This window comes from Drosophila tropicalis, unplaced genomic scaffold, assembly GCF_018151085.1.
Source record: "Drosophila tropicalis isolate 14030-0801.00 unplaced genomic scaffold, ASM1815108v1 contig_694, whole genome shotgun sequence".
NCBI classification, from domain to species: Eukaryota; Metazoa; Arthropoda; class Insecta; order Diptera; family Drosophilidae; genus Drosophila; species Drosophila tropicalis.
The window spans coordinates 3,962,057-3,988,758 of record NW_027173176.1 but is presented as its reverse complement, the minus strand read 5'-3'; the positions used below and the strand labels follow the sequence as shown (position 1 = coordinate 3,988,758).

At 37.6% G+C, this 26,702-nt stretch overlaps 2 protein-coding genes across 4 annotated transcripts in view; both read right to left on the bottom strand.

The window, feature by feature from the left end:
- Ten-m (teneurin transmembrane protein Ten-m) overlaps nucleotides 1–7,256 on the bottom strand; it is a 160,216-nt gene extending 152,960 nt beyond the window's left edge. For all 3 annotated transcript variants that reach the window (XM_068293107.1, XM_068293108.1, XM_068293109.1), the window contains exon 1: nucleotides 5,849–7,256. In XM_068293107.1, coding sequence (XP_068149208.1) covers nucleotides 5,849–6,185 — 337 coding nt within the window. In that variant the 5' untranslated portion in view covers nucleotides 6,186–7,256. The remainder of the gene's footprint in view (nucleotides 1–5,848) is intronic.
- Nucleotides 7,257–8,073: 817 nt separating this feature from the next.
- LOC137579186 (cytoplasmic polyadenylation element-binding protein) overlaps nucleotides 8,074–26,702 on the bottom strand; it is a 352,744-nt gene continuing 334,115 nt past the window's right edge. Inside the window, exons 6-7 of the mRNA XM_068292891.1 lie at nucleotides 8,270–8,319; nucleotides 8,074–8,118 (exon numbers count right to left, since the gene is read on the bottom strand). Of these exons, the coding sequence (XP_068148992.1) occupies nucleotides 8,074–8,118; nucleotides 8,270–8,319 (95 nt within the window). The remainder of the gene's footprint in view (nucleotides 8,119–8,269; nucleotides 8,320–26,702) is intronic.

The window sequence follows — 26,702 nt, the reverse complement described above, 5'->3', positions numbered from 1 at the left end:
CCCCTCCTTCCATCCAACCATCCCTCTCGTTCCCTCGTTGGCATTGTCTCTTTCTGTCTCTCTCTTCAATTCTGATGCTGATTTTGACATTTCGAATTTCCCGTTGCCATTCAATAGCGCTGTCAATTCCTTTATACCTCTTTTTCCCTACTACAAAAACTCCTTTTATTTTTTTTTTTTTGGTACAAATCGCTTTGATTTACATAATTCTGCGCACATTTCGACGCATAGTTTTTTTTGCTTTTGCCTTTGCCTTTTTTTTGTTTTGGGCTGTTCTTGCCTTTGTTTTCGGGTGTTTGCATATATTTTTTGACAGCTGTCAGGAAGTAATAAGTTGGAATTTTGCCTAGTCTAGTCGCCCTGACAGTGACAGTTCTAGAAAGAGAGAAATCCCCAAGTAGAGGACATTTTACAAATGTTGTTTGCACGTCCTGGAAGGAAAATCTAAAATTTGATTGTGAAAAGTATTTGGTAACAAGGTGGATACTCTAAATATGACAGCTGCGGCTTTGTGGTAATGATGCCAAGTGCGCTGAATGTCATTAAGGGTCTTGGTTTACCTCCATCTCCTTCTTCAGGTTGATTTTTGGGATTAGCCTATGAGAAGATTAAGAGCCTTAACAGTTCCCCAGACTAAAGTGGATAAGGATAAAGCAGAAAAGGTCGAATCCTAAAGGTCTTTAAGCAGCAGCTATATAAGGGCGCCAGCTAAAAATTTGATTGAAATAGTTTTGCCACAGATCAGCAAATTCATTTTGGTGAAAAACTTTTGTGAAAAGGATTTCCAGAGGAATTCTTTAAATTACACTCAATTTATTCATCATATGAAACAAAACAAAGAAAAAAAAGAGAATTTTGAGTATGACGCAAAGAGGAAAACATATAAAATATTGCCCCCCTGCTATATAAACATACAATTCCGACAAAAATAGCCAGGAAAACGAACAAAAAAATGTTCAAATCTGTAGAACGAACAAGTGGGAAACAAAACACAAGAAAAACTAAAATCAAAAACCAAAAAAACTACATCAAGCACAAAATTATTGAATCATACCCATGCCGAGCATTGAGACAGCGGAAAGAGGGAGAGGGTGCGGCCGAGAGGGGGAGTGCGAGGAAGAAGCACTCCAAGTAACGACCGCACCCGCCAATATACATAATTACACCACACCAATCTAAACACAAAGCCACCAGGCGGCAGGCAGCAAAAGTGTTAAATGCATAAAAATCATACAGTATTGAGATTTCATATACCCTGCTATGAGAGTGTGTGAAAGTGGCTATATTGGGCTATCCAAAAACGAGGCTGACTCAATTAAACTCGACAAACAAGTCCAAAAGTAAGAAAGACACGGGGTTAGTTCCATTGGAAAGAAAGTTCTTGAGACATTTCCCAGGGTATTCAATTGCCTCACTCATTTTCTATTTTCTCTTGAATTTTTGCAAAATTTCATGGAAGCAGATATAAAAAAAGAGAAAAAAAATACGAAAAATAAACAAAAAACGATATCGAAGGCAACCTCATTAGCTATTTAGTAGAACGGGGGGAGGGAAGGGCGTGGGTGGGTGGTTTGTAGGGGCCATAAACTAATCAGGCAAGCGGGCGGCATAAACAAATAATTCGAAAAAAAGAAACAAAGAAATAAGGAGAGCAAAATAAAAATAAAGGAAAATACAAAAAATCAGTGTGAGAAAATCGAATTGATTCTTGATTGGAGGAGGACCGATTGCCGCGGCCGACCTTGCATGGTGTGGAGAGGCAAGGAAGGAGGGGGGCGGAGGGCTCGCGCAATATTTGATGCGGGAGGAGAGGTGTCTTTCACTTTTCGAAATTAGTTGCGTGTTTCTAGTGATTGACTTTTGGCAAGGCCATCTGTTTAATAATGCAAAGTGGCTGGCCACTCCCCTCTCTCAATCACCTCACCTAAACCGCACAACAACAAAAAAAAAAAAAAAAAAGGAAGCTAATTTGGCTAATTGGCCAACTGAAATATTCTATATAGACACATAAGATATATATATAGAAATATATATAAATGTGTAAGGGGGGAGAAAAAAAATTTCTAATCATATTTGAAAGTGCAACATTTTCACACATCAACGAGTGGGGGGAAAAGAGAAACGAAACGAAAGGAAAAAAGGAGGAAGGCAAGAGAATTTTTTCCTTTTTGGCATTTTATTCCCTGTTTGTTGTTGCCATTTTTATGACACTAAGAGGGTGGGGATAAAGGGCTGAGGAGGAGGGCAGGGAGGCGGTTTAATGCCAATGCCACTCCTTCTGTACTGCTTCTTCTTCTTCTTCTTGCTGACTGCTGAAGTGTTGAAAATTTACGAGCCTCCCACTTTATTGAATTTTATTTCTATTTTTTTTTTTTTGCTTTTGCTTGTTTTGGGGGTTTTGGATTTCGGTTTCGGTTCGTTTTTTTGGGGGGTCTTAGGAATTTATTGTTTTGCAGTTACCAAATTTATTTGTTGTTGTAAATTTACAATTTTGTTCCCCATCTTTTGGTTTCGCTCAGGTATACGCCACACACACTCCCTTTCTCTGTTTTTCTCCCTTTCTCTCTGTTTGTGTTTTTCATGTATTACTTTTTCAGTTTTTTTTTTGTTCTTTTGTTAGAATTTCAAAGCTTTCAATTGTTCAAGCAATTGTTTTTATAACACCATACACATACGAGAAAGAGAGAAAGACAGAGAAAGAGAGGGAGTGATGTGGAGAAGCTGAAGAGAAGACGACAACCAGCAGCACAAAGAGGAAATGCCAGAAATAAAGTTATGTAAATTCCCTTTTATGTATGTGTCTGAGTCCCTCTCTCTCTCTCTCTCTCTTTCTCTTTCTCTGTCTCACAGCTTTGTTAGCGTGGCCAAAAAGTTCAAATGCCAAGAAGCAAAGTCGGAAATAATAAAAATTGAAGCATGTTCTATTTGTGGTTTTCATGTGTGCGAGTGTGTGTGTGTGTGTCTTTATGGGCGTCTATATGTGGGTGGGGCGGAGAGAGGAACAATGTGCCAAAAGTAGGATAGGTCTGGAAATTGGTTAGGTTAGTGTCTATAAGGAACAAGGAACATTATTCTGCCCAACCAATTGATGCTTAACAACAATTGAAAATCCAACAAAAATGTAACACAAAGACAACAACAACAACATTTCGATTTCACGAAATTAGCATGCAAATTAATGGAATCACAATTAAGTTAGTGTGTAGAGGTTACCGAGACGACCCCAAATACGATTTTTTTTTAGTAAATTTGGTTTCCTTTGGAAGAAATAGGAACCCTAGAGACCCTAGACACTAAATTCAAGAGTCCAAATTCTAGAACAAATGTTTTCCATTTTAAATATTATTTATATGTAGCTTTTCGCTTGTTAATTACATTAAATAATTTGATGTTTTTTTTCCAAAATAACAAAAATTTGTACGTTTTAATCTTTCATTTTTCGTCTCATGATTATAATTTTCTCTTTAATTTGCAGAATTCAACTGATTAAGTTTAAGTTTCTTGTTTTAAAGTAATTTGTAAAGTTTAAATAGAAACAAAAGTGGAAAACTATTTTCTAATGTAGGAAAAATAATTATTTACCACAGCTAATGCCTAAGAGTTGGCTTTTGTTTAAAAGAAATAAAGTACATTTGAAAAATATTCTTAGCTAATAAACTTTTGGTCTACTTTACTTTGGAAATTTCTATCGCTTTTGTTTATTTAATATTGAACTATATTTCTCTTTTTGTTTATCCATCGATTTGTTTTAGTTTGTTTTTCCTCTACACTTTTGATTTATTTCTATTTCATTACTATTCTCATTTTCCTTTAGCATTTTCTCTGTTAGTGTCAAGTGGATTCATTTTCCCATCAAATATTTCGCAAACAAGTTCAGGGGGGGTGGAGAGAGGGGACTGTTGGCCTGATTAGCAAATGGCGAGTATTACCGAAAGTAATTGTATATTCATTAAACCTAACACAACTAATACCCAAAATCTGTTTCGATTAAAATTCAATATAATAATCAGCTCAGCAGCAGCAAGAACACTTTAAGCCCTATTCTAATCTCTTTTGGCTGGTGGGAGGCGGGTCTGGTCGGGGCTTGGGGCGGCTGTCTCTGAACTTTCATAGCCCAGTGAGCCGGCAAATGGAATATTCATTCATTCCATTCACTCATTCATTTCAGTTCAGTTCGGTTCGGTTCGGTTCGGTTTGCATTCATTTTCCACAAGTTGCGACAAACTTTGAACAAATTAGCGTTTTGCTTATCGCAAAGGCAGTTAACATTTTGCATAAATTAAACAAAATTAAGCAAAGACTCAAGGATTAGAAAACTGAATTTTCACCAGGGAGGGAGACAGAGCGAAACAGAGGGTTAATAATTTTACTTCCATCTGTACCCGTTTGTACCCGTTTTTCCTCTTTGCTCTCAATGATGATTTTTCCGACTGAGTGCATTTTACTTTACTTGTTTTATTTTTTGCAATTATTTGTCTTATTAATAAAATAAAAAACGCGATAAGAGGTATACCCAGACAGAGAGAAAGGAGGGAGACGGAGAGAAAGTCTAACAATAGAAAACGAAAAAAGGGATACCAAATTAAGGGAATCCCGAATCCGATGCCTGCGGCTGGCGGCGACAAACAAAACAGAACAAGGAAAAAAAAAACAAGATGAGATGAGTTGGATGGATGAGGGGAATAGGAAAAGCAAAGCAAAGAAAGAAAACTCTTCAACATTCGAGTTTTTTGGCTCCGTGTGTGTGTGTGTGTGTGTGTGTGTGGAGTGGAGTTCGGTTACAATTGCCATGTTCTTCTTCTTTTTCTCTGTCCTTGTCCTCTTGTGTCTTTTCTTATTTATTTTTTTGGGTTTTTATTTGCTTTTTGCCTGCATATCAGAGTTAGTTTTTCCTCTTTCCTCCTGCTTTCTTTCTTTCTCTCTGTGTGTGTGTGCCCTTTCTCTCTTTTATATCTCTCTTCTTATATCGCGTCAGGGCCAAAATTAAATTTAAGCCGCTGTTTGTCACATAAATCCAGCTCCTAAAACTCTCGACTCGGCTCGGGTTTTTTTTTCTATTCTGTTCTGAGATACTTTGACAGGTCCCCATATCGCCCTTTCTCTCTCTCTCTCTCTCTCCCTCTATCTCTCTTTCTCTATGGCTCTCATTCTTAATCATCATTGTAGATTGTTCAAATATTTTCCTAATTTGCATTTTCATTTTTCCAGCATTCGAATTTAATTTTTCGTATAATTTGTTCAATTTCTTTTAATTTGTTTTGTTTCACTTTGTTAATAATACATTTTGTCATTCAATATAATTGAAAAGGACTTTTGCATTTGAATTGTATCCCATTCTCTATTTTCTTTTTAGTTTTTTAATTCAGCTGCATAGATTTTTGCTAAATTTGAAATTAAACATCTCTCATCTTGTTTTTTGAACAGAATTCTCAAGAGTTTTGTTCTCTCATTTTGACATTTTCTTCTCTTTAATGCGAAAAACCTTTTTAGTCAAATATTTTACATAATTGATGATAAAAATAAATCTTTTGTTAATTAACTTTTCAGGTTTATTAATTTAAGCAAAAATTTCCCATCTAATTAGGGCTAATCTATTTTCCCATAGTTGGTATTTTTTTGATTATGATGATTTTTCTTTTAGTTTTGAACAGTTTGTTTTTGGAAAGAAAAGGAAAATCGCAGCTGCTTGCCACAATTTGAAGTACGAAGAGTTCCTTTTCCAGCACACGTTTTCATGCGAAATCAGAAAGGAAACTTTGTGCCTGATTGCAGGTACACGAAGGGGTCACAGGTCGAATCACCTTGTCTCCTATCACTCACTCTCTATCCCACTTACACTTACACTCACCTTGTCTGCCGTGTGTGCGTTGTGTTGTTGCTGCTGCTGATGCTGTTGTTGCTGCTGTTGTTGTATCCGGTGGACGATGTGGCAAATGTTGATACTCATAATCATAGTGCGATGACTGAGCCTGAGCTGCTGCCGCTGCGGCGGCTTGCAAATTCTGTTGGTTTTGATGCTGCAACGTTTGTTGACTGCTGCTATGCAAGTGCAAGGTGGAGGCACCTGAAGGGCCTCCGCCGCCGCCCATTTGACGGCCCGTCATGGGTAATGTGCCCGGGATGTGGCCGGGACCACCGCCCGCGTCTCGACAATCCAATGTGGATTCGTACTCATAGGGATTCATTGTGGTCGACTCCAATGGACATTCGTCGTCGTCGGTGTCGGTGCCACCGTCGTAGATGTTGTCCGTGTGACGGTATGCGTGATGCGGATTTTGCTTTGAGAACTTAATTTTGGCGGCTTTTTTATGGGCCTCGACAAGGCGAGACAGCGAAAGATGAAATATATATTTATATAGACGGAGTAGAGTAGTGAGTTGTTTAGAAAGTAAAGAAAGTAGTGGTAGTCGATAGGGAAAATGCCAGCAAGAGATAATCCCTTTTATTAATCCTTCTTCTTCTTATTTTTCACTCTTTCTTAGTTTTAATGGATAAAACACTTTATTTATTTTTTATCATTTAGCACTGCACCCGAAAAAAAATAACAAATTTTCATCATCAATTTTTTTCTTTCTTTGGTTTGGATTTTTTTTTTTTTTGAAATTTTTGAATATTTTTCTATGACTTTGTCGTCATACTTGACAAATTTCGTATTTCGTTAATAAAAAAAAAAAAAAAAATTTGTTTAAAAACAATTTTTTGCGACACTTTCAGATGGGGGGATAAAAACAAAACACACAAATCGTAAGAGGGAGACAGACGCGGAACGGGAACGCGGTACAGAGACACACACGAATAGCGGTATATACTTTTATCTCATCTTAATATTTTATTTTCGCTGTTTCTTTTATTATTTTCGCATATGTTTCTTCCTGTTCTTGCAATTCTTTGCTTGTTTTGTTGTTGTTGTTGATTATGTTGTTGAGACGAGAACGCTTTTTGTTAGCAAAAAAAAAAAAAACGGATACCGTACGACGAGCGACAACCGCTTTCCTTAAAAACAAAAACAACATTAACTTTTTGGCGACCACCCGCTAGTCGAAATTTTGGGATTCAAAAATTCAACCTACACAGATCCAGCGCACGTCTGCTCGCTACGACAATAGAAAACAACATGAGAACCCGTTACAATTAATTTTTTGTTTTCGTATATTTGAAATATTTGAAAATTCGCTTTTATCAAGATGTTGCGGAGCCGTTTTACGAAAATAAACCAAAATAAATTCATCCGACAGCACGTCCGCTCACCTCGAAATTCAAATTTACACTCGCCGCGAAAACTGTCAATTCGCCTTAGCTGATAATTCGCCGTAAGTTTTTGCCCATTCGCCGTAAAAATTGGCCATTCGCCGCAACCACCCGAAGCCACATCGAACTGAACGAAACGCAAATGCTTCTCGAGAGCAGAGCGCTGTCGGCTCTGTTACGTCCGACAGAAATGGAGAGAGAGAGAGAGAGAACGATGCTGCGACTGCAAGACCATTTGTTTTCGTGCGCATGTCGCTGCCGCTGTTGACGCTGGCAGAGATGGCGCCCCCGCTTTGCAGAGCCCGAGTCGTGCAACCAACCGAAAGAGCATTTACAACACACGACAGACAGACGGAGTGAGAGAGAGAGAGAGACTTGACGAAACAATCGTTCAATGTTTGAAGGTTAAAAAGTGCGTCGTGGCCCGGGTAGGGGTAGGGGATGGTGGCAAAAGGGGAAATGTTACTTTTTCGGCTGCTGTATTACGCATACGCTGCAAAAGATGTTTCGTTCAAATTTATCTGCTGTTGTTGAGAGAGCGGAGGAGTGTTAACATAATGGCCTGCAGACATTTATATTGACACTGTTACGAGAAATTACCACAAACAAAAAGGATACGTCACAGCCGGGTATATTCGAATAGGAGGAATCGGTTTAATAGCCAAAACTACTGAAATTACTGAGCTAAAAATCTTTGATCGGACCTAAATCTATTTAACTTATTTGCAAACTGAATTTGATTTGTCCTATGGGTTTGGTATAGAACAAGACTCTAAGAGAGAATTCAGACAACTTTTTACAGCTCTTTAAAAAAAAACTTCGTTTTTACAATTTGGCCAAGACTTTCAAAAATTTGGTAACTGAATTGCCCTAAAAGAGGTTTTGACATTTCGAGTTTCTGTGATGTGATTTATTTTTGTAGACCATTTAAAAGATATATAAGCTTAAATAGCTTAGTTTGCAGATTAAAGAGATTAATTATCCCAATAGTCAAGAATAATGAACTAGATGCAACACTCACCCCAAACGTTAGATATATAAATTTGTGATAAAAACTTGTCATACACATACCTGAAAATAGAAAGAGAAAAGGATTGAGAACAAATTAGTTTTTGTTTTAGTTTATTTGGAATGTTTTTTTTGCGGGGGGGTTAAAAATCAACTTTCCATTTGCTAATTACAAGCCAACATCAATGCCACCTATGTATGTATGTATGTATGTATGCATGGGCTGAAACCAAAAACTGTCATCGAAACACACACACACACACACGCTTACAATATGTGTGTGTGTGTGTGTGTGTATAAAAAACAAAAGACTGAAAAAAGAATAAAAACAAAACCAAAAAAATCCTTCAACTTCATTAACGTTGCAGTAAAGTTTTTCGGTTCGCCGAAAAATGAACAAACGCGAAAGTTTAAAATGCTGACAGTGAAGTTGTCATTTAGCGCCCAGTAGTGTGTCCAAAAACTCTATGGCTAACGAAGCAACAGACAATGGACACCAGGATGGGATAGGATAGGATGGGATAGGGCGACGGCGATGCCAACAGCGGTGAGAGGGAGGCAACGGAACCAACAACACAACACAGAGATGGAGGGAAAAAAAGAAGCAGAAAATTGCGTTATAAGCAAAGTAAAGGACATTTCGCTAATGGCTTAACTTTTGAGCTGGGCGCAGGTTTTGGAGGTCTTCTTTTACTCATCCTTGTACTCATCTTCTCCCCGACTCTTGGCCATGCTAGTTGTTTGCTCCTGCTGCTCCTTCTTCTACTCTGGTTCCTCTTTTTTAACCATAACCATGTAACGGAAGTTGTTTCTGAAGCTTTTTTGACAGCTTTCCCACCGTTGAAAATACTGTCATGGCATTTTGCATTTCCAAAAGCAATCTGGCAACACCGCACAAGGCAAGTTGTCTGAAAGTATTTGCATAGGACATCGGGAGTTTCAAGTTGCCATTGCTCCCTTCTCCTCCCACAATCTATGGTCCTCCATATTCTTATTTTACTTCTTCTTTTTTCATAATCATCCTCCTATCATTTTCTTCTACATCTTTTCTTTTTTTGGTTTTTCTTTTTTTTCTTTTTTTGATATTGCTGTCGATGAAAAGTCAATTTCCTGTTGTGCGTTAAAATGTTTGAACATCACTTTTTCCTATCCTCTAGTCTATTCGCATATTCTTCTTCCATTTTATTCTGTCTTCTGGCACTGGCAACTGACACATTGCAAATTATAATAAATAAAAATAAATAATAATGGGACAAAAACGAAATAAAACTTTCCATCGAAGCAGCTATTTGGGGAACATTTTTGTATTAGGAATATTTTGGTAGACAACAACACGAAATATGAAGTTCACACTGTTGGAATGTTGTTGGTCAAGCTCAGTAAGAAGGACTTGAAGGATATCTATTCTATTCTAATTAACCATTAAATATTGTTTTTTTAATTTCTGGATTAGGATAAGGATCCAGATGGACCACCTAAATGAACATTCTATTGTTATTGTTATTGTTATAAGTATAGGATATAGTTGTAAACTATCAACCTAACTATATTTTACAAGCACTGGCAACTAAGGCCTTCGGCTTACAATTAGACGAAAACTACATCCATGCACTAGCCTGGGATTCGAACCCGGGTCCTCGTTGTTCAGTTGCCCAAATAACTGGGTCACTTAGACAACTCATCTACCGAGGACTGCAAATGAACATTCTATTTCTATTCTATTTCTTCCATTCGAGTAGTTATTTGTGGAGTTTAGTTATTTGTAATTGAATTTGGAGTAAATTTAAAAAAAAAACATTGACTTTCATATAACTCTGTGATGGCCTGTTGGTTGGTTCTGACAGGATCACAGGCCTTAAATGATTTCATTTAATGTGCATCACAAATTGTTCCTTTTTTGCAAAAAAACAACCACCCATACGCACACACACACACACACACACATACAACTTCAACTTCATTTGCAGTTAACAAATTGCATTGGCGACTCAAAAGCCTGAGAATCGAAGAGATGACACAGGCCAAACGAATGAAGTGGGAGAGAGAGAAAATGGGAATGAGTAGGAAAGAAAGTGATAGAGTGGACAAGGGAAAGAGGGCGGAAAGGAGATGGCAAGAGCAATCCTCTTTAATTAGTTCGCCTTTCGTTTAATGCAATCGCGAAAATATTTTTAATTTAAAACGCGTAATTCAATATCTCGCGTAATTTTATTTCCCTTACAAGCATCAGATGATGGAAGGCAGTCAGTCGCTGGCCATAAGGGCGCTGAGTGGCACAACTGGGCGTGGCACAAAGTGCTGCCAGTCATTGTCGAGACTCGCTCGTCCGTAGCGCCCGTTGTCCTTTTTGCGTCCTGTGCGTGTCCTGTTCAATTCAGGCAAAAAAAAACCTATCGAAATGGCCTCCCCCGTGAAATTTTTGCGTGCACTTCGATCGATGGGTTTACATGCATATCTAGCTATATATATATACATATGTACATATATGTATGTATGTACATACATATATTCAATATATGCATTCGATATGTTGAAGGCGCTTGGGGGGGAGGGTTGAGTCAAGCTCTCAACCAGCCAAATGACCTGCATTCCATTCTGGGCTTCGTTTTTCTTTTTTTTTTTGCATCGCTTTTTTTTTGTTTTTGTGTAAATTGACGCAGGAAATGCCGCAATGTACCGCTCAAGAGTTCAAAGCGCCGATGATTTTCAGGTCAAGAGTTGAGCCACTTGTTGTTGTTGTTCGAACTCCCTCTCTATTGCCCTCGCCCCCTTCCCCCCAGCGGCCATCATCATCATCCGTAACTATCTTGCTCGGTTAGTACTGATGCTTTTTATACTCTGGCTTTTAAGTGCCGATCAAATTTCTTGATTGAAGCTTTAAGTGCAAGACAATGTGCTGCAGCTGTTTGTCCTTTAACAGGATACTCCGCCTCCGACAACGAGGCGACCTGCAAAAGCAAATGCGAAAATACACTAAAAGTGCAACAAATGTAAGAAAGAGAGAGAGAGAGAGAGCAGCACCCAACAAGGATACATTCACTGACCGGCAGGGCAAGGAACTGACTTTTTTCCTTCCACTTCTTCTTTTTCTTCTGCTTGCAATAGAAATTCGAGATGCAGGAAAAGAAAAAAGAGTTAAGGGAAAAGGAAGTGAATTCATTTCTAAAAGTAAGACTTCACACAAAAAAAAAAAATTGGTTAGTTCCTCATCGCAAACATATGGCAATGAATGAAAGGCCGACAAGTTAAAGGAACAACCTGCAAGATCGTTTCCTTGGGAAATCCTATTGTCCATTTAAACGTTCTCTGGACACATTTGTATTTCTATTTAACAGATTTACTCCAACTTAATTATCATAATTTTGTATATCTATCTACATATTGTCAAAATTTCATATTTTGTCAGCATTTTTGAAGTAGTTTCGAGCCGGGAGACTAGACTTGGCTGACAATCAAGTAGGAATTCCACATTCAGCGGTTTATACTCGTCTCAAATGTTACTCTCTTACATTTTGCCAGCCACACAAAACGCAGAATGCGCCACAAAATTGCTAAAATGCAGCCAGACATTAACGTGTTTCAAATTTTACGCATGCAAGCCAAACGAAGCGACGACACATTGCGAGGAGTTCTTGCACAGCTTCAGTTCCTTTCCATCTTCCTTCTCCTGTTTTTTTTTTTTTTTTTTGGGTAAAGCCACACATGTGTGTAATTTCCTTTACGTGAGTGAGAGCAAGATTCAAATGGAGATGGAGTTGGAATCAGAGACGGAATAGGAGTAAGTGAATGGGAGGGAGAAAGAGAGTTGTGTCTGATAAACGATGATGTCTGGTGCCTCAATTGTCCTACTCCAAAACGTTGACGGCAAAATAGAAAATTCAAATTTGAAAATATGGAAATGCTTGCAACGACAACGATGACGACGACGACATTGAAGGAGACCGGGGGCATTCATCAGGGGCAGGCAGCTGCAATACCAACATCGACACCAACTCCATCTTCATGCGCCATTGAAAGTGCAGCAATGCAGCGAGCCGCATTCAAAGTCGAAGAGAGCGAGAACGAGCTAGAGCAACTCGGGGGTCGTAATTCGATTAACACCTTTTCTGGTTTTCTGGTGGCAAAGGCAAAGGCGAAAGGCGAAGGCGTTGGCACTGGCAATGGCATCGATGGCAACTATTGGCGTTTAATTGGTTAGCAGCGTCAATGGATGACTGGGGCTTCTTGCAGCAGCAGCCTTACTTCCTTTTACTCCTACTCCTATTCCGCCGGCCGTCATTCTCTCACACTTTTGTCTGCGGCTTATTAGGTGCGGAAATCTTTATTGATTGATGCATTGTTTGTTTGGCTTGCGGACAACGATTGGGTTCGGTTGGGTCGTCGATTGGTGGCGTCGTTCGGTGCCTAGGGACCGCCCGCATTGTCTAACCATAGTGTTAGGATTGGGTCCCTTATGGTGTGTATGTGTGTGTGTGTGTGTGTGTGGTGTGAAGGAGCGCTAAAGCACTTAGCTTGCTCGTAACTCTTTCAATCAAACATTGTCCTTTGTCTAAGTGCCAGATGTGTAGTGGTTCATAAAATGAATGAATTGAAGTGCCTTTGCTAGGATAGACACGTGTTTATCTGATGATTTTTAATTGCTATCCCACAAAAAGAAAATCTGTTGAAATTCATATTGAGAAGAATATAAAAATCATGACCTACAACAAGATAAAGTCTATGGAGAAGGATTAGACAGAGAGAAGATGGCATAGAGCTTAGTAGTTTTTTTCTCCATTTATTTGTTGGTTGGACTACTAAGTCACACAGTTGACCAATTTCTTTTTTCATTCAAGTCAATTCAATTGAAATCATCTGCGCTTTGTTCTTATTTGTTATCTCTCTCACTCTCTCTTTCTCTGTAGCCCATGAAATTTGCATAAATATTTTCTTTCTTCTTTCTTCTCTCTCTCTATCTTTATATATGTATGTATATATATAGTAATTCATTCGCTGTTATTGTCGTATTTCAGAATATTCTTTTCTACGCTAACATCTGATGCTCTCATGCACACTCTCCATCTACTTGGCCATTTTCCTTCTTCTTCTCTTCTTTCCTTTACTTCTCACCATCAAGTTTTTCCTTCTTTTTTGTTTTTGTTCTTATGCTAATGGCAAAAACAAAGAACCTAAAGTGGTAGCAAGAGAGAGAGAAGGAGAAAAGAAAAGTGAAAATTCAATTTGCCAAAGCGTGGAATAAACAAATTAAATTATAATTAGTAAATAAAGAGAGAGAGAGAGAGAGAAAGAATAAACAAAAAATAGATATACAAATTGAACACCCAATTGAAGGACTACATAAGAATCATTTGAGATAGTGGGAGGAAGGAGGGGTGGCTTCTCATTTCATCTCCATTAGTATTGAGCTTCAAACACCTATTACAAGACTTTACCATTGATTAGTCACAGTTTTCACAACAACAACATCTTGAATTGAATCAAACCATTTTCATCATCTCCCTTGAGTCTCATAAGGGAGACCTTTGTAACTAACAATTACAAGATATTCATTCAGGTAAGCACCACCTTGCCTTTACCACCCATCCACTTCAATCGCATACATTTGAAATCCTCATTCTGCCCATACACTTGACTCCTCCTCGTATCCCCTCCCTTTTGCCCACCTCATTCAGAAAATGAATAGATGGTTTGTTGCCTGTGTTGAAAGGTTTTTAGTTGGCAAAATATGCAGCAACCTGCATCGTTAGCACTAGCAGGATAGATTTGCAAGGATTCAATTGTGAAGCCAACCTAAGCAACCTTAAAACCCATTCCATTCAATTCCAATGCCACCCATCTATCCACCAATCCATCCATCCTACCAAAAAACCACTTGGCAATTGGGTTTCCTATATATATGTACATACAACCCATGCGTTTCTTCATCCTCCTTCTGTGTGTGCGTGTCCGTGTGTGTGTGCGTGTCCGTGTGTGTGTGTAGTCACCGTCATCGTCATTCTCAACCGTCTATGCGTCGTCGTTTTGGGGTTATTATTATTTCTGATATATGCGGTCTTACTTTGCGGTTGTCATTCGGTTGACGCTGTCGGTTGACGTTGCTGGTGCTGATGTTGCCTTCCTTCCTTTTCCTATGACTCCAAATTCGACTCCCTGTCTATCTACTTCTACCGCTACGACTACTTGGGCTGCCTTGGTTGGTGGTCGTGCGTCATGGTTACATGCAAATGAAGCGTGAGTTCCTCGAAAAAGGTGTTGAAAAACGTACATATTTTTGGCATTGAATCGTTTCACCATCTGCATAATTTTATGCCATAGCTGCACACATACACACACACAGCTGAGCAGAGCATTTCAACTTTTATTTCGTACAAAAATTCCTTCTTTTTTTTATTCATCTTTTTGCCATTGGTATGACGATCTATTTTCAGTCTTAGCAATTCGTACAACATATGCTGTCGAAAATTGTTTCGTAATTGCAATGTTGACAGCGCCCACGTGTGACTCCCCTATTTGTCTCTCTCTCTCTCTCTCTTTATGTTAAAAGTGCGCTGCGTTGCAACTCACACACACAAACAGAAAAGAGGTCCTTTCCCCAATGACAGTTGCAGGCGTTAACTGAAGTTTGCCAGGCCTTCATACGACAGAATTTACATATTTATTGTCTTAGTGAAGAAAGCAAAAAGAGAGAGAAAGAGAAAATAAGCCAGTATGAAATCAAATGAACGGAATCGAATCGAATCGAATCGAAACGAATCGCATCGCATCGAATTGAATCACATAAAAATTGAGTAAAAAAAACTGAAAAGGGTTATCAAATAAGGCAATCAAATTGTCTTCCATAATTTGCAATCCGTTCAAAGAGAAATGTTTAAAATCTTTGGCATTTTATTTGATAAAAAGTAAATTGCAGAAAATAAATGCAAATTTTATAGATATATTCAAAAATCACAATCAGATATGTTCTCGTTGTTTCTCCGGTGAGAGAATCGGTTAGGTTTGTTTCAGAATTCAAAAAATGAATGTAAAAGACATAAATTTTCTTCTCTCTCTATCTCTCTCCCTCCTCTAAGCGAGTGCAGCTATCCACACAATTTGCTGCATCTTAATTTACCTAACACTCTAAGTCACATTTAAAGAGTCCTCTGCCCTCGTTGCCTCCCCCTCCCCTTAAGCATTTCAGCACACATTGGCCACTAACCCATTTACCTCCCCGTTTTGTTTTCATATCTCACTCTGTCTTCAAGTTTTTTCTTATTGTTTTTCTCTCTCTCTCTCTTCCACTGACAAATGACCAACGGGCGGGCAGGGCAGGCAACAAACCAAACTGCATCTCACGGCTTTTGGCGGTGGCGGTGTCGGTGGTGGTGGTGGTGGCGTTAGTCGGTGGCGATCATCAACAAGTTCATCATCAGGAACGGAAGCTGTGTGGTATCCATAAACGTTTGTTGATTACCCGCAGCGGCATCAGCAGCCTTGCCACAGTTTCAGTTTTTTCCTTTTTTTCTCTCCTCGCTTCGCTTCTCTTGCTTTTTTTCTCTCTTTTTTTTGCACAAGTTATTTGCATTCGCCGCTGGATCTGTTACACTCCAATAGTACTTTTTTTTCTTCATTTTTTTTCCTTTCGTCGTCGTCGTTTCTTTTTCATTTTTCCTTGTGGCAAAAGATGAAAGTGTTTGGCAGTTGGCGTTGATGGCAAAAAGAGCAAGCAAAGTGAGAAGTCTCCCTCCTATTTTCTAACGCGCATTAAATCCACACCTGCCCTGCCTGGGCATCATCATCATCATCATCATCATCATCATCAACAGTAGCATCAGCATCAGAAAAATGCAGAAAAGGGATAAAAATGAAAGAGTAGGTCGCTTGGTGGGGATGTGGATGTGGTGGAGCGGGATGAAGCACAAAATGGAATAGAATTGCAGATTCATTTCACTCAGCAAAAGGACAAGAAGATTGGTAAAAGGATGAAGATGAAGAATGGAAACCTTTTAAGCAAGTTCATATTTTTCTTAGGTCAGAAAAAGGGTAAGTCTTCAACTAAGCTAAAGTTTCAACAGATTTCTTTTGTATGAAAATACAAGCCTTTCAAAGTCTAACAAAGTTTTTTAACACTATATATTAGCGTTGTTTAGTCTAATCGGCTTCGACTATCCTTATGGACTATAACTTTAGTTTTACTTTTATTAATTAGATTTGATCAATGTCTCTCTCTTCCTCTCACCCTTTTACAATTTCCTTTGTGGGAACCTCAATGTCGGCACTTAACTAAGGATAGGTATCGCTCAATAAAATATCAATATAAATTTACAAATTTAATTCCCTTTGCGCTCTTCTTCTATCTGTTTCCTGCGTTCAAATCAAATTAATGAACTATGTATATGTAATACCAAATATGCATCAAGCCAATTAACGCATATAAAACATTTAAAAACCATTAAGCAAATTAAAATAACAGATCTCTCTTCTATGTATGTACATATATACATACTTCTTCCTTGATAGTGTGTTTGTGTGGGTGTGTGTGCGTGTCGTTGGGTTTTTTGTTTAACAAAAATCCTCTTAAATTAATATGAAAATATGCATTTGATTTAAGCATAAATGATATTGCAATTCACCATAAATAAACCCCATCAAATGAATGTAAAAAACAAAACAACAACACTGTGTGGCCAATGGTGGAAAAGGAAAATCAATGCGTTGGTAAATTAAATATATGTATGTACGCAAAAAGGAAAGGCAAACAAAATAAGGGGCCTAATTAAATATTTATTAAAATTACTGCAGAGTTAACTGCATTTTCAACAAAATTGTATTATTTGACTTTTGACGCCAAACGTTCAGATAATGCCAAGGACATTGCCTTTTTAATTTTAAAGGTCGCTAAAATCAACAACTAAATTTATTCATTTGAGAATTTGGTGACCCCGACGTTGCTTCACATCTGTCTGATGGAAAATTTCTTGGATATTTGAATTTTATAAATAATTCTATTGATTTCAAAGTTTTCGAAAAATTGGTGACCCCGATGTATTCTTATTTCAGGATTCTGTTGAAAATCTGCTTGCCATTTCAAATTAATTTTCAATTTTCTAAGACAATGCCAAGCTCAAAGAAGTTCCTGAAGCGCATGGAAACATATTTTCTGTGTCGTATCTTTTCAAATAGGAAATTCGATTTTGTCTCTTGCTGCTTGAGATTTCTTGCTTCTGCCTGCTCGACCCTCTGGCTAGCTGCTTTATCAGTTTCTTTTTGTATTCGCTTCTCTTTTTTTTCTTCTGTTGTATTTTGTCTCTTCCATTTTGCTGGCTTGCGGCAAAGTTTGTCGCGTCAGTTTTTTCCCCCCATACCCAGGGCGGCTCCTGGCCCGCGCCATTCTATGTGCGCGTATCCTGGGTACGACTTTGCTTCTGGCTCACAATAAACCACTTTACAGCTACTAGTTTGTTTTTTTTCGTCTTCTTCTTTTGTTTTTTATATTTTTGCCATTTTCAAACGAAATTGAATTAAAATTTACATTTTTAATCATTTTCGCGCAGCAGTGCGACTTTAATTTGTCTCCTTCTTCTTGTTGCAGTTGTCATTGTCATCATCATCATCATCATCAACAACCTCTCTTTCGACTCATTCGCATTTAATTAGTGTGAAAAGCGCAAATTATTCGCCTCGTTTTTTATCTGGCGCCTCCGCCCATTGCCGGCATCCCTAATTGGCTTAAAATTAATAATAATTATTATTGTATGTAGAGGTATTTGTGTTATTATTTGTTATTATTATTTTTATTGTGTATCATGCTTATGGCGCACGGTCAACTTAACCCTTTTTGGTCTCTTTGCACATTTGCCCTTTTTGCCTTTTGGCTTCTACACATGTGATGATGAAATTGTCTCTGATTTTTCGCTATTTTCTGCCCATTCGAAATCGTATTTCGCATGGTTTTATGTTTTCAGTCTTTTAGACACCGCGCAGCTTGACGCATAACAGTGAATAACTGAAGCAAACGTCTAGGCGTGGTTAGGCGAGTAAAGGGCTGAGATATAGGGCCAATAAGTGTGAGAGGAAATACAAATTGAAAAGGTAAGTTAAAGCAGATTTTTGGCATTGATTCTAAAGAATTTCTTTTATTAAAAATTTCAAAATGTGTGCAACTGATTCATTATCATCATCATCAACAAAATAAAGCAATCCCTTCTCCATATTAAACCAAAGATTAATTTGATTTAATCAAAGAATTCAGAGAACTCAACAATTCAAATTTAGTTGTGGACAATTTAATCATATTTCACTTTTAATGAGACTACAAATAATAAATTTTCAACCAATTTTCCATTTGTTCTATTCCATGTATTGTTGCTCATTTACCAAAATTGTTGATTATTCATTTGCTCACTTACATAATGGGGAGAAAATTGCACACATTTTCGAACATTTTAGTGATATTTCAATTATATTGTTAATTCATTGCCACAAAACGTTTCCCCCATACCGACCTCTTTGACCATATTCCATTACATTCATATGTAGCAATTTATTTTTCCATCCGAAACTATAAAGTGAACAAATGAAAATGGAAAATTTCCTATACCCAACCAACCCTTTTGCTATTCTATTGAGGGCTTCCTCTGATATATACTTATTATATTACAATTTACTAGTTAACTATGGGAAAACTTGGCAATTTGGAGCGGAAAAGCTTTGGCCAATTCTCCTGGGAATGCGTGTGTGTGTGAGCATCGTTATTGTTGTTGTTTTCTAAACATACACACACACACACAGGCAAGTTAGTTAATAAATTTAACGTTGATGAGGAGAGTGCAAATTGGCAATCAATTTGGATGAGAGGAAGAGCAAGAGAGAGAGAGAGAGACAGCACATTAAGTAGGCCTAGAATGACAGACAAACTGACAGACAGACTGTTTGCTCACTCTCTCAATCAACCTCTTGCTCTCTCACTTGTGTGTGTGTGTGTGTGTGCCTCTGTAGTGAGCGCAAATTAAATGCAAATTCAATTAATTTGAAGCAAACAATTTGCTTAAATTAATTAATTGAATGTGAATCTAAAGTGCTTCCAATTTAACGCTGAAGAGGCGACCAAAATGGGCGGCAGCATCAAGCTCTCTATGTTCCATATGTGTGCCTGTGTGTGTGTGTGTGCGTATGGGTAGGCGTGGCATTTATCGAAATTATTGGGTATGTTGAGTTTTTGGCTGATTTAAGAGAGTGATGCGAGGCAAACTCTGGCAACACGAACGGGCAGAGTATGGCGAGCGGCTCATTGGGTTCTGGGATGGGCTTGATGGCTAACCACAAACTTTGGGCAACGTTGCGTATGCGTAATTTTGCATTTGCATTCGTCTGGCCATAGTGCGTGCATTAAGTAAACTGTTTACTGGAAAATCAACTCCGAAATAAACAAACATTCAGCCGCTGAATATGCAAATAGTTGAAACAGTAAATATACAATAAAAACTACAGCACTTACTGCTATCTAGGATAACAGTGTGGCTGCATATTGCTTGCAAATAAATACCAAAAACTGCACTTCTGGAAGAATGCAGTAGGTAAATCGTTTTGTGTGTGTTCACTGTAGTTTATAGAATTTTCGCAGCTACTTTTCTAAATGCCTTTTCAATGGTTAACCAGCCAACAACAAGGCAACATAACTCTCTATCTCTCTAACGTGCTATTTTTTTGCCCGCTTCCTTTACCCACTCCAATCTCTATTTAGCAAATGATTCTCGTTGGCCAGCAGCCATTATAGTTAGCCCTTTGCGGCGCGCCGTTCGTTGCCCCTCGCCCCGATCCCCTTCCACATACCATCTCATCTCCGACACTATTTGTGCGAATTTTTGTTTGCATTTTATATTTGCCAAGTTTTTATCGCTCGTTATTCACGTTTCGCAAAATTATGCGCTTGATTAATATGCAAGTTCAATGCAAATGCCACGCCCACTCATAACTGTTTATTTTGATAGTGTGTCCATGTGTGTGTGTGTGTGTGCATGTGTGAGTGTATGCACATAACTGTTTATTTGCCTTGGCCATGTTGTTGTTATTACTATTTGGCGGCCCTAACCCAACGCCAAAATGGGCAAACTGTATGCATGGCAAAATCAACGAATTGTAAATTATTGTACAATTTGTTTTCCTCCCTATATGTATATAAATTATGCAAATTAGGTTGCAACAAAAAACAAATAATGAACAATCAACCAAGAAAAGCCGTATACAAAAAAATATTGCGTTTCGGATTAACTATCATACAATTAAATCATATTGCATATCAATTTCATATGCATAACCAATTAAATGGTAACATTTCGGTATTTTCGTACTGAAAATATGCTGCCACACTATTTTCTACAAGTACTGTTCACACACACCATTAATCATTATTTTGTGCATTAAACACCAAAGCGGGAGAAAATGAAAACTAAGTTTTCATTGTGTATACACACAGAAACACACATGACAAAAGTTTCAACCCAAAACACATTTTCACTTTCGCTAAACAAGAAAAACTTTAACAACAAAAGGCGGCATGCAAAACTGGATTTATATATGCAAGCTACATATATATTTATTTATCTATATATAAATATACTTATAAGCATTTGTCTCTTATATTGACCTGGAACAAAAAAAAAAAAGGAAAAAGATTGTAGTTTTGAGTCAAGAAGCCGAATCTTATATACTCTATGGCAAAATCGGTCTGAAAATTATGATCAAATGTCAAATATTGTCATTTGCTTGCTCTACAATTGATTATACGAAGAACTAGCTTGAACGTGGTCAAAAGTATAGCCAAGAGGAAAGTTAATAATATGGCTTCAAAGCCCAAATAATTGTTATAATGGATAGATCTAAATATCTATACATACATAGCTGGAAAAATATAAAAGTGTTAATATACCATAGAATACAGGGTGTTAGGCTATATAGAAAAAGCATAGCAAAAGCCAAGTTAACCCAAAAGCTAACAACAATGCCCAGGCACAACAGCAAAAGCGATAATAAATTTTAAATCATTTGTCATTTGACGCATTTTGGGGTAACAAGGCAACATTTTGGGTTCCCCTTAAAAAGAAAAAAAAAAAAACGACTCTAAGACAATGGAGCAAATGCCGGCTATATCGATAAATATCACTTGGTTGCTGCTGCCGTTGCTGTTGTTGTTGTTGTTTGGGTTTGGGTCAGTTTTCGGTTTCTCTATTGACAAAATACCTTTGCCTAAGCTTTAATTGTGCGACTCCATACAAAGTATCTTTGTATATACATAGTTTTTTTTTAATAGATTTTATCGGTTATATAAATGTTGCATATGTGAGAAACAAGAATGCATCTATGTGAATTGACGACCATACAACTGTGTCTTATTGTTGTTGTTGCTATGGCTTTTTACGATTCATCTTAAATGAACGATAATAAATAATGAATAAGCAGCAAGAAATAACTATATAAATGTGTTTTTTTTTCCTTATTCGTTGTTGTTTTTCTGTTCTGCAATGAACTAAAAATTGACATCGACATTGTAATTGTACATATACTAAAAGCAATTTAGTTTCAAATGATATTGCTTATCGTATATTATACTTCGACTCTGAGAAATCTCATTCTGTTCAAGTGTATGGGTGTGTGTGTGTGGGTGTCTTGAGGGGGGATTTTTGTTTTTGGGGATAAACACAGGAAGGAAATTGCTTGATAATATGAAAAAATATTTCTAATTTTTGTTTGGTTGTTGTTTTGTTTTCATTTCTGTTATATAAATGAATTTGATAAGTGTTTATAAAGAGAAAATATTTGTATTTGACAAATCAAACCATTTTAGAACTAGTTTTCATCTCTTCTGACATGGCAAACAACACATACCTGAAAGTAGAAAGAAAGAGAGAGATATGTAGATTACTATTGGGAAAGAGAAATATTCAAGTAAAGGAACAAGCTAACTTTGGTCAGGCCAATTGATTGATTCTCCTACTTTAACTATGTATTTCAGATAATTATAAAGTATATCTTTATAAATAGTTTTATTTACGAGTTTGTCTGACCCTTAGCATTTGAATGTTATCTGTATCGTTTAGTTATACGTATCTCAATCTAAAGGCCCAGCATAAGAGTGGCAAAAGGTGCTTCTGCAAACGATACATATATATACTTAGATTTGTACACATGCGGGTGTAATAGATACATTTCGCTTTGTGTTTACGTATGGGCCAAGTCTCTTGGGAATTCTTGCATATCCATAAACAGTTATTATAGCCAATTAATGTTTGGCTCACGCACAGACAAACAAACCAACTAGCCAACCATCTAGACATCTAGCAAACCAAAGAGACACAATATTTCGAAACCCGATCTAAGTTTGGCAACACAAAATACTTGAATGCCACACACAGGCGACAAATATGGCCAAAAAAAAAAAAAAAAGGAGGACAAGAGAAACAGAGAAAGAGAAAGAGAGACAGATAAGAAGGGGAGAAGCAGGGAAACTTCTGCTACTAACTGCAGCTGGGGGGTCAGGCAATAAAAACCGCGTCGAAAACAATAATAGCTCATTACGCGAAAAAGTTGTTGATGAGACCAAGACTAAGAAAAAGAGAGAACCCCAGACCGGATCCGGGGGCCGGGCCATATCGCAGCGCAATCAGTATGAACAACAACAACAACAACTAGAAGCAGAAGACAAAAAGGAGGACAAAAAAAACTTATTAAACAGCGGCCTAATGTGCGCTTGCGCAGCAGGGGCAACCAAAGAGATCGAGAAAAGATATGACCACGACGACGACGACGACGAAAAGAAGTTTGGTTGGCATTTTGCCAAATGCTTGGCGACCAACTTGGCAAATAATATTTATTTATTTCGATCCCCCCCAGCTGCAATTACACTTACACAAAACAACAACAATAGTAAAAAACCTTCAAGAAAAACCAATCTTGCCATAACTAAAACAAAAATATTTGGGATTCAATAATTTGTTTAAAAATCGATATAGAAACTATGTATGTATGGTTTCCTTTAAGGTTAAATTACTTTCTTGAATTTGTTAACTGTAACTTCATTTTAAGAAAGTTGGTAAAGGCAAATGAAATCAATCAGCGTTGAGGATACATATTGAAGACTTCCATTAAAAGTATTGCTGAGTTATTTTAAAGTTAAAGCCAACTACTACTTTTATAACAATTTCACACGAGTTGTTAACATATCTTGTTGTCTAGTGTAATCACGCCATCCAACAGAAAGGAAAAACTTCACACTCGACTTGACCCTTGCGTGGTCCGACGCCAAGGCTTGGCTAGAGGTGGCTGTTTGCCTGATTGGTGGTTTTTCATGGGGTTTCATGTGACTTTGGGGTCGGTATAAGCACCTTCTAATATTTGCTAATTTCCTAACACAGATTCAAGACAACCGATTGGCCGATCAGTGGTCAGTGGGTTGTTGTTTTATTTATTTTGCGGCTGCGTGTGTTGGCGTTTTCCTTCGATTACAAAAGATTTTCGTATTGGGTAATTGGTATAAATATCAATTGTCCAGTTGAATATTTACCATTTTTGGGCTTTTATTTTCTTGTTTCGATTTCTCTCGCACTCCGTCGAGTGGCTCAATGCAAAACAATTTCAATTTGCATTGCAAATAATTCTGTCATACGAAACGCCCTCGTATAGACCCGCCTTCGTTTGAATTTTGTTTTGATTTCATATGGAAATGCCTGATCCACATTCAAATGAAATTTTCTTCCTCTTTGGTTAGAGTTTTCAGTCCATCGACCACCCATAAATTGAATGCATCTATTTAAATCTATTTTGTTACAAGTTAGAACAAAGAAATGACACCCATAACAATTTGTGTGTGAGTTTCCATTTAACAAAGAACAACTAAACTAATAACTAATGCATGTTAAATGGTGTGTGTGTGTGGGGGAAAACCCACAGGAAACACACACAACAAAGTTGAACTGGCCTAATCATCATGGGGTTTGTATAATAAAACTAAAAATTATTTAAAATGGAATTTATCATAAGTGAAATGCATCATAAAAATCGAATGCACTTTAGTCTATATATGTATGCTCATGTGTATATATGGAAATTTTACGATCACTTAAACAGAGTAAGGAAACATAACGAGACACAGAACAAAACCAGAGCATACAGTGACAAAGAAGGCCTAGACAAATCGAAAAATCGTTAAAAAGGCAAAACATTTCAAACAAATGAAGAACTTGCCATACCCTGGAAATAACGTTAACTAAAAATCATTTTGAAGTAGTCGATAAGTGAAGGGAACCAGTAAAAGTATTCTTCTAAGCTGTTTAAATGGTTTTAGGTACTTTTATAACAACACAATATACCCAATGCTTTTCCATCTGCTATTACAGGGTAAGCAAAGAAAGAGGAACCTCTCTTATAAGGCAAGTGCTGATGGTTGCGGCCGATTTGGGAGGGGGCGGGTGGACAACACACAATAATAATCAGTAAAAATACAGAAATGAAATGCAAAGGTTATCTCACAACTGGCGACAACTTTTTAGAGGAGAGCCGCGTCGCGTCGCGTCGCATAGGAGGATCCGATTCAGGTCCAAGTACCATTTTCAGCTTAGCCCAGCGTAAAAGCTAAAGCTCTTTACTATTCCAAGTCATTTTGCTGCCGCATTGAAGGTTATCAATTTTGATGGCAGGTCACTCTACTCACAGTCGCAATCCCCAGTTCCCAGTTCCCAGTCCCCAAGACCCCATACTCATTCCTTCATTCTCCATCTGAGTTGTTTCGTTTGTTCAATTGGAATTATGACTAAGCTGGCCCAGCATTTTGCTTGACCCCAAACAGTAAAAACAATTGCCTGACTGCCTGAGTGCCCCCTCCCTCATCTTCCTGCCCAACTCATGCATTCATTTGGCTGGCTGTGTTTTTCTTTAGGTTTTTTTTTTTTGTGTTTACTCATTTTCATTTTTCTGAATTCAATGCACGTTCTTACAAATTTGAATATGAACTTTTAATACCCTGGCCCCTTAAAGCGGGTATTTAGGTTTAGCTAAGGAATGTGACCCTCACTTTCATGTACACATAATACTCATCCTTTAAGGACGAATTGAGTACTCTTCACTTATCATGATTATATATAGAACCAATTGATCTTATAAGATCTTATTTGATTATTTTAATTACATATTCAATATTCAAAGTGTTTATATATATGTACATTCCAAAAACCATGAGAATACCAAGGCAACATTTGGGTATCAAAAACTTCGAGGCAAAAGTCATTCATGTATCACCGACCTGCGGTTGGGCTTTGTGTGTGTGTGTGTTGTGTGTGGTGTGTGCAGCTGCTGTGGGATTCAATGACTCAGTTTCTCCAAGGCGTTGAAAGATTTAATCGCAGCGAGTCTTGAGAGACACAAAAAGGCAAGAGATATAGAACTTGAGAGAGCAAAAGAGTGTGTGTAAGAGAGAGAGGAGACTAGCCATGCCCCTTACTGAGAGAACTAAAGTTGCTCTGGTGATGCAAGTCCAGTTTTTGGTTTCTCTATGGCATTCCAGGCATGTCTATCTGTCGTCTGTTTTTGTTGTTTCTTTTTTTTTTTTTTTTTGGGTCTTGCCCACATTTAATATTAATATAAAACAATACAATAATAGATGGACGGAAGGCGCAGAGGTGAGGTTTACCTTCCTTGTTATAGAAAATGCTTCGATTCGATTTAATTTTTGAATGTTTATGAATGTGGATTGACGCAAATGCCAAAACCGAAAAATAAGCGACTACATTTTGTTTATGTGTAGGGAAAATTGCAAAAGATACTTTTGTATCTTTTGCTTACCTTTTGCCCAATTGTTTACTTATACACTTTTAATTTTCCAAGAAAATTGCTGCAGTGATTCAGCCTCAATTAATTTTGGGTACATCCAAAGAGATTTCATGAACTATTTTTGGTTTACCAACACTTTTGAATGAAAATCCCGTAAAGCCACTTGGAACTCAATATAAAGGTAGCCGAGATCAAGTCTTTTGGGGATGATATTCACACAAAGTAAAGATGCTACTGCATTTGGACTCCCTCTCTATATCTCTCTCTCTCTCCCTCTCTATGCTTTTGTTGTTGCCACTCCCAGTTAGACTCATCCCCTCCACCCTTTTTTACACTAAACTCAAATAAAAATATGAAATGTGAAAAAAAATACCAAGAAAAACGAAATAATAAAAAGTGTTTTTGCGCTAAGGAAAATGAAAATATTATGGCAAGTGAACACAACAAAAAAAAAAAAAAAAGAAAAAATGGCATGGATGGAAAAACAACTACAAACAGGTAAAAGATGACACTGAGGAAAAGTCAAACACATACATATACCTGGATATACTTAGAGAAAGCTCAAGGTGCAGGAAGATGAAGTTAAAGTTCTTTGGACCGCTAGTGAAGTAGATTCTCCAAGGATGCGGCAAGCAGCAGCCAGCAAG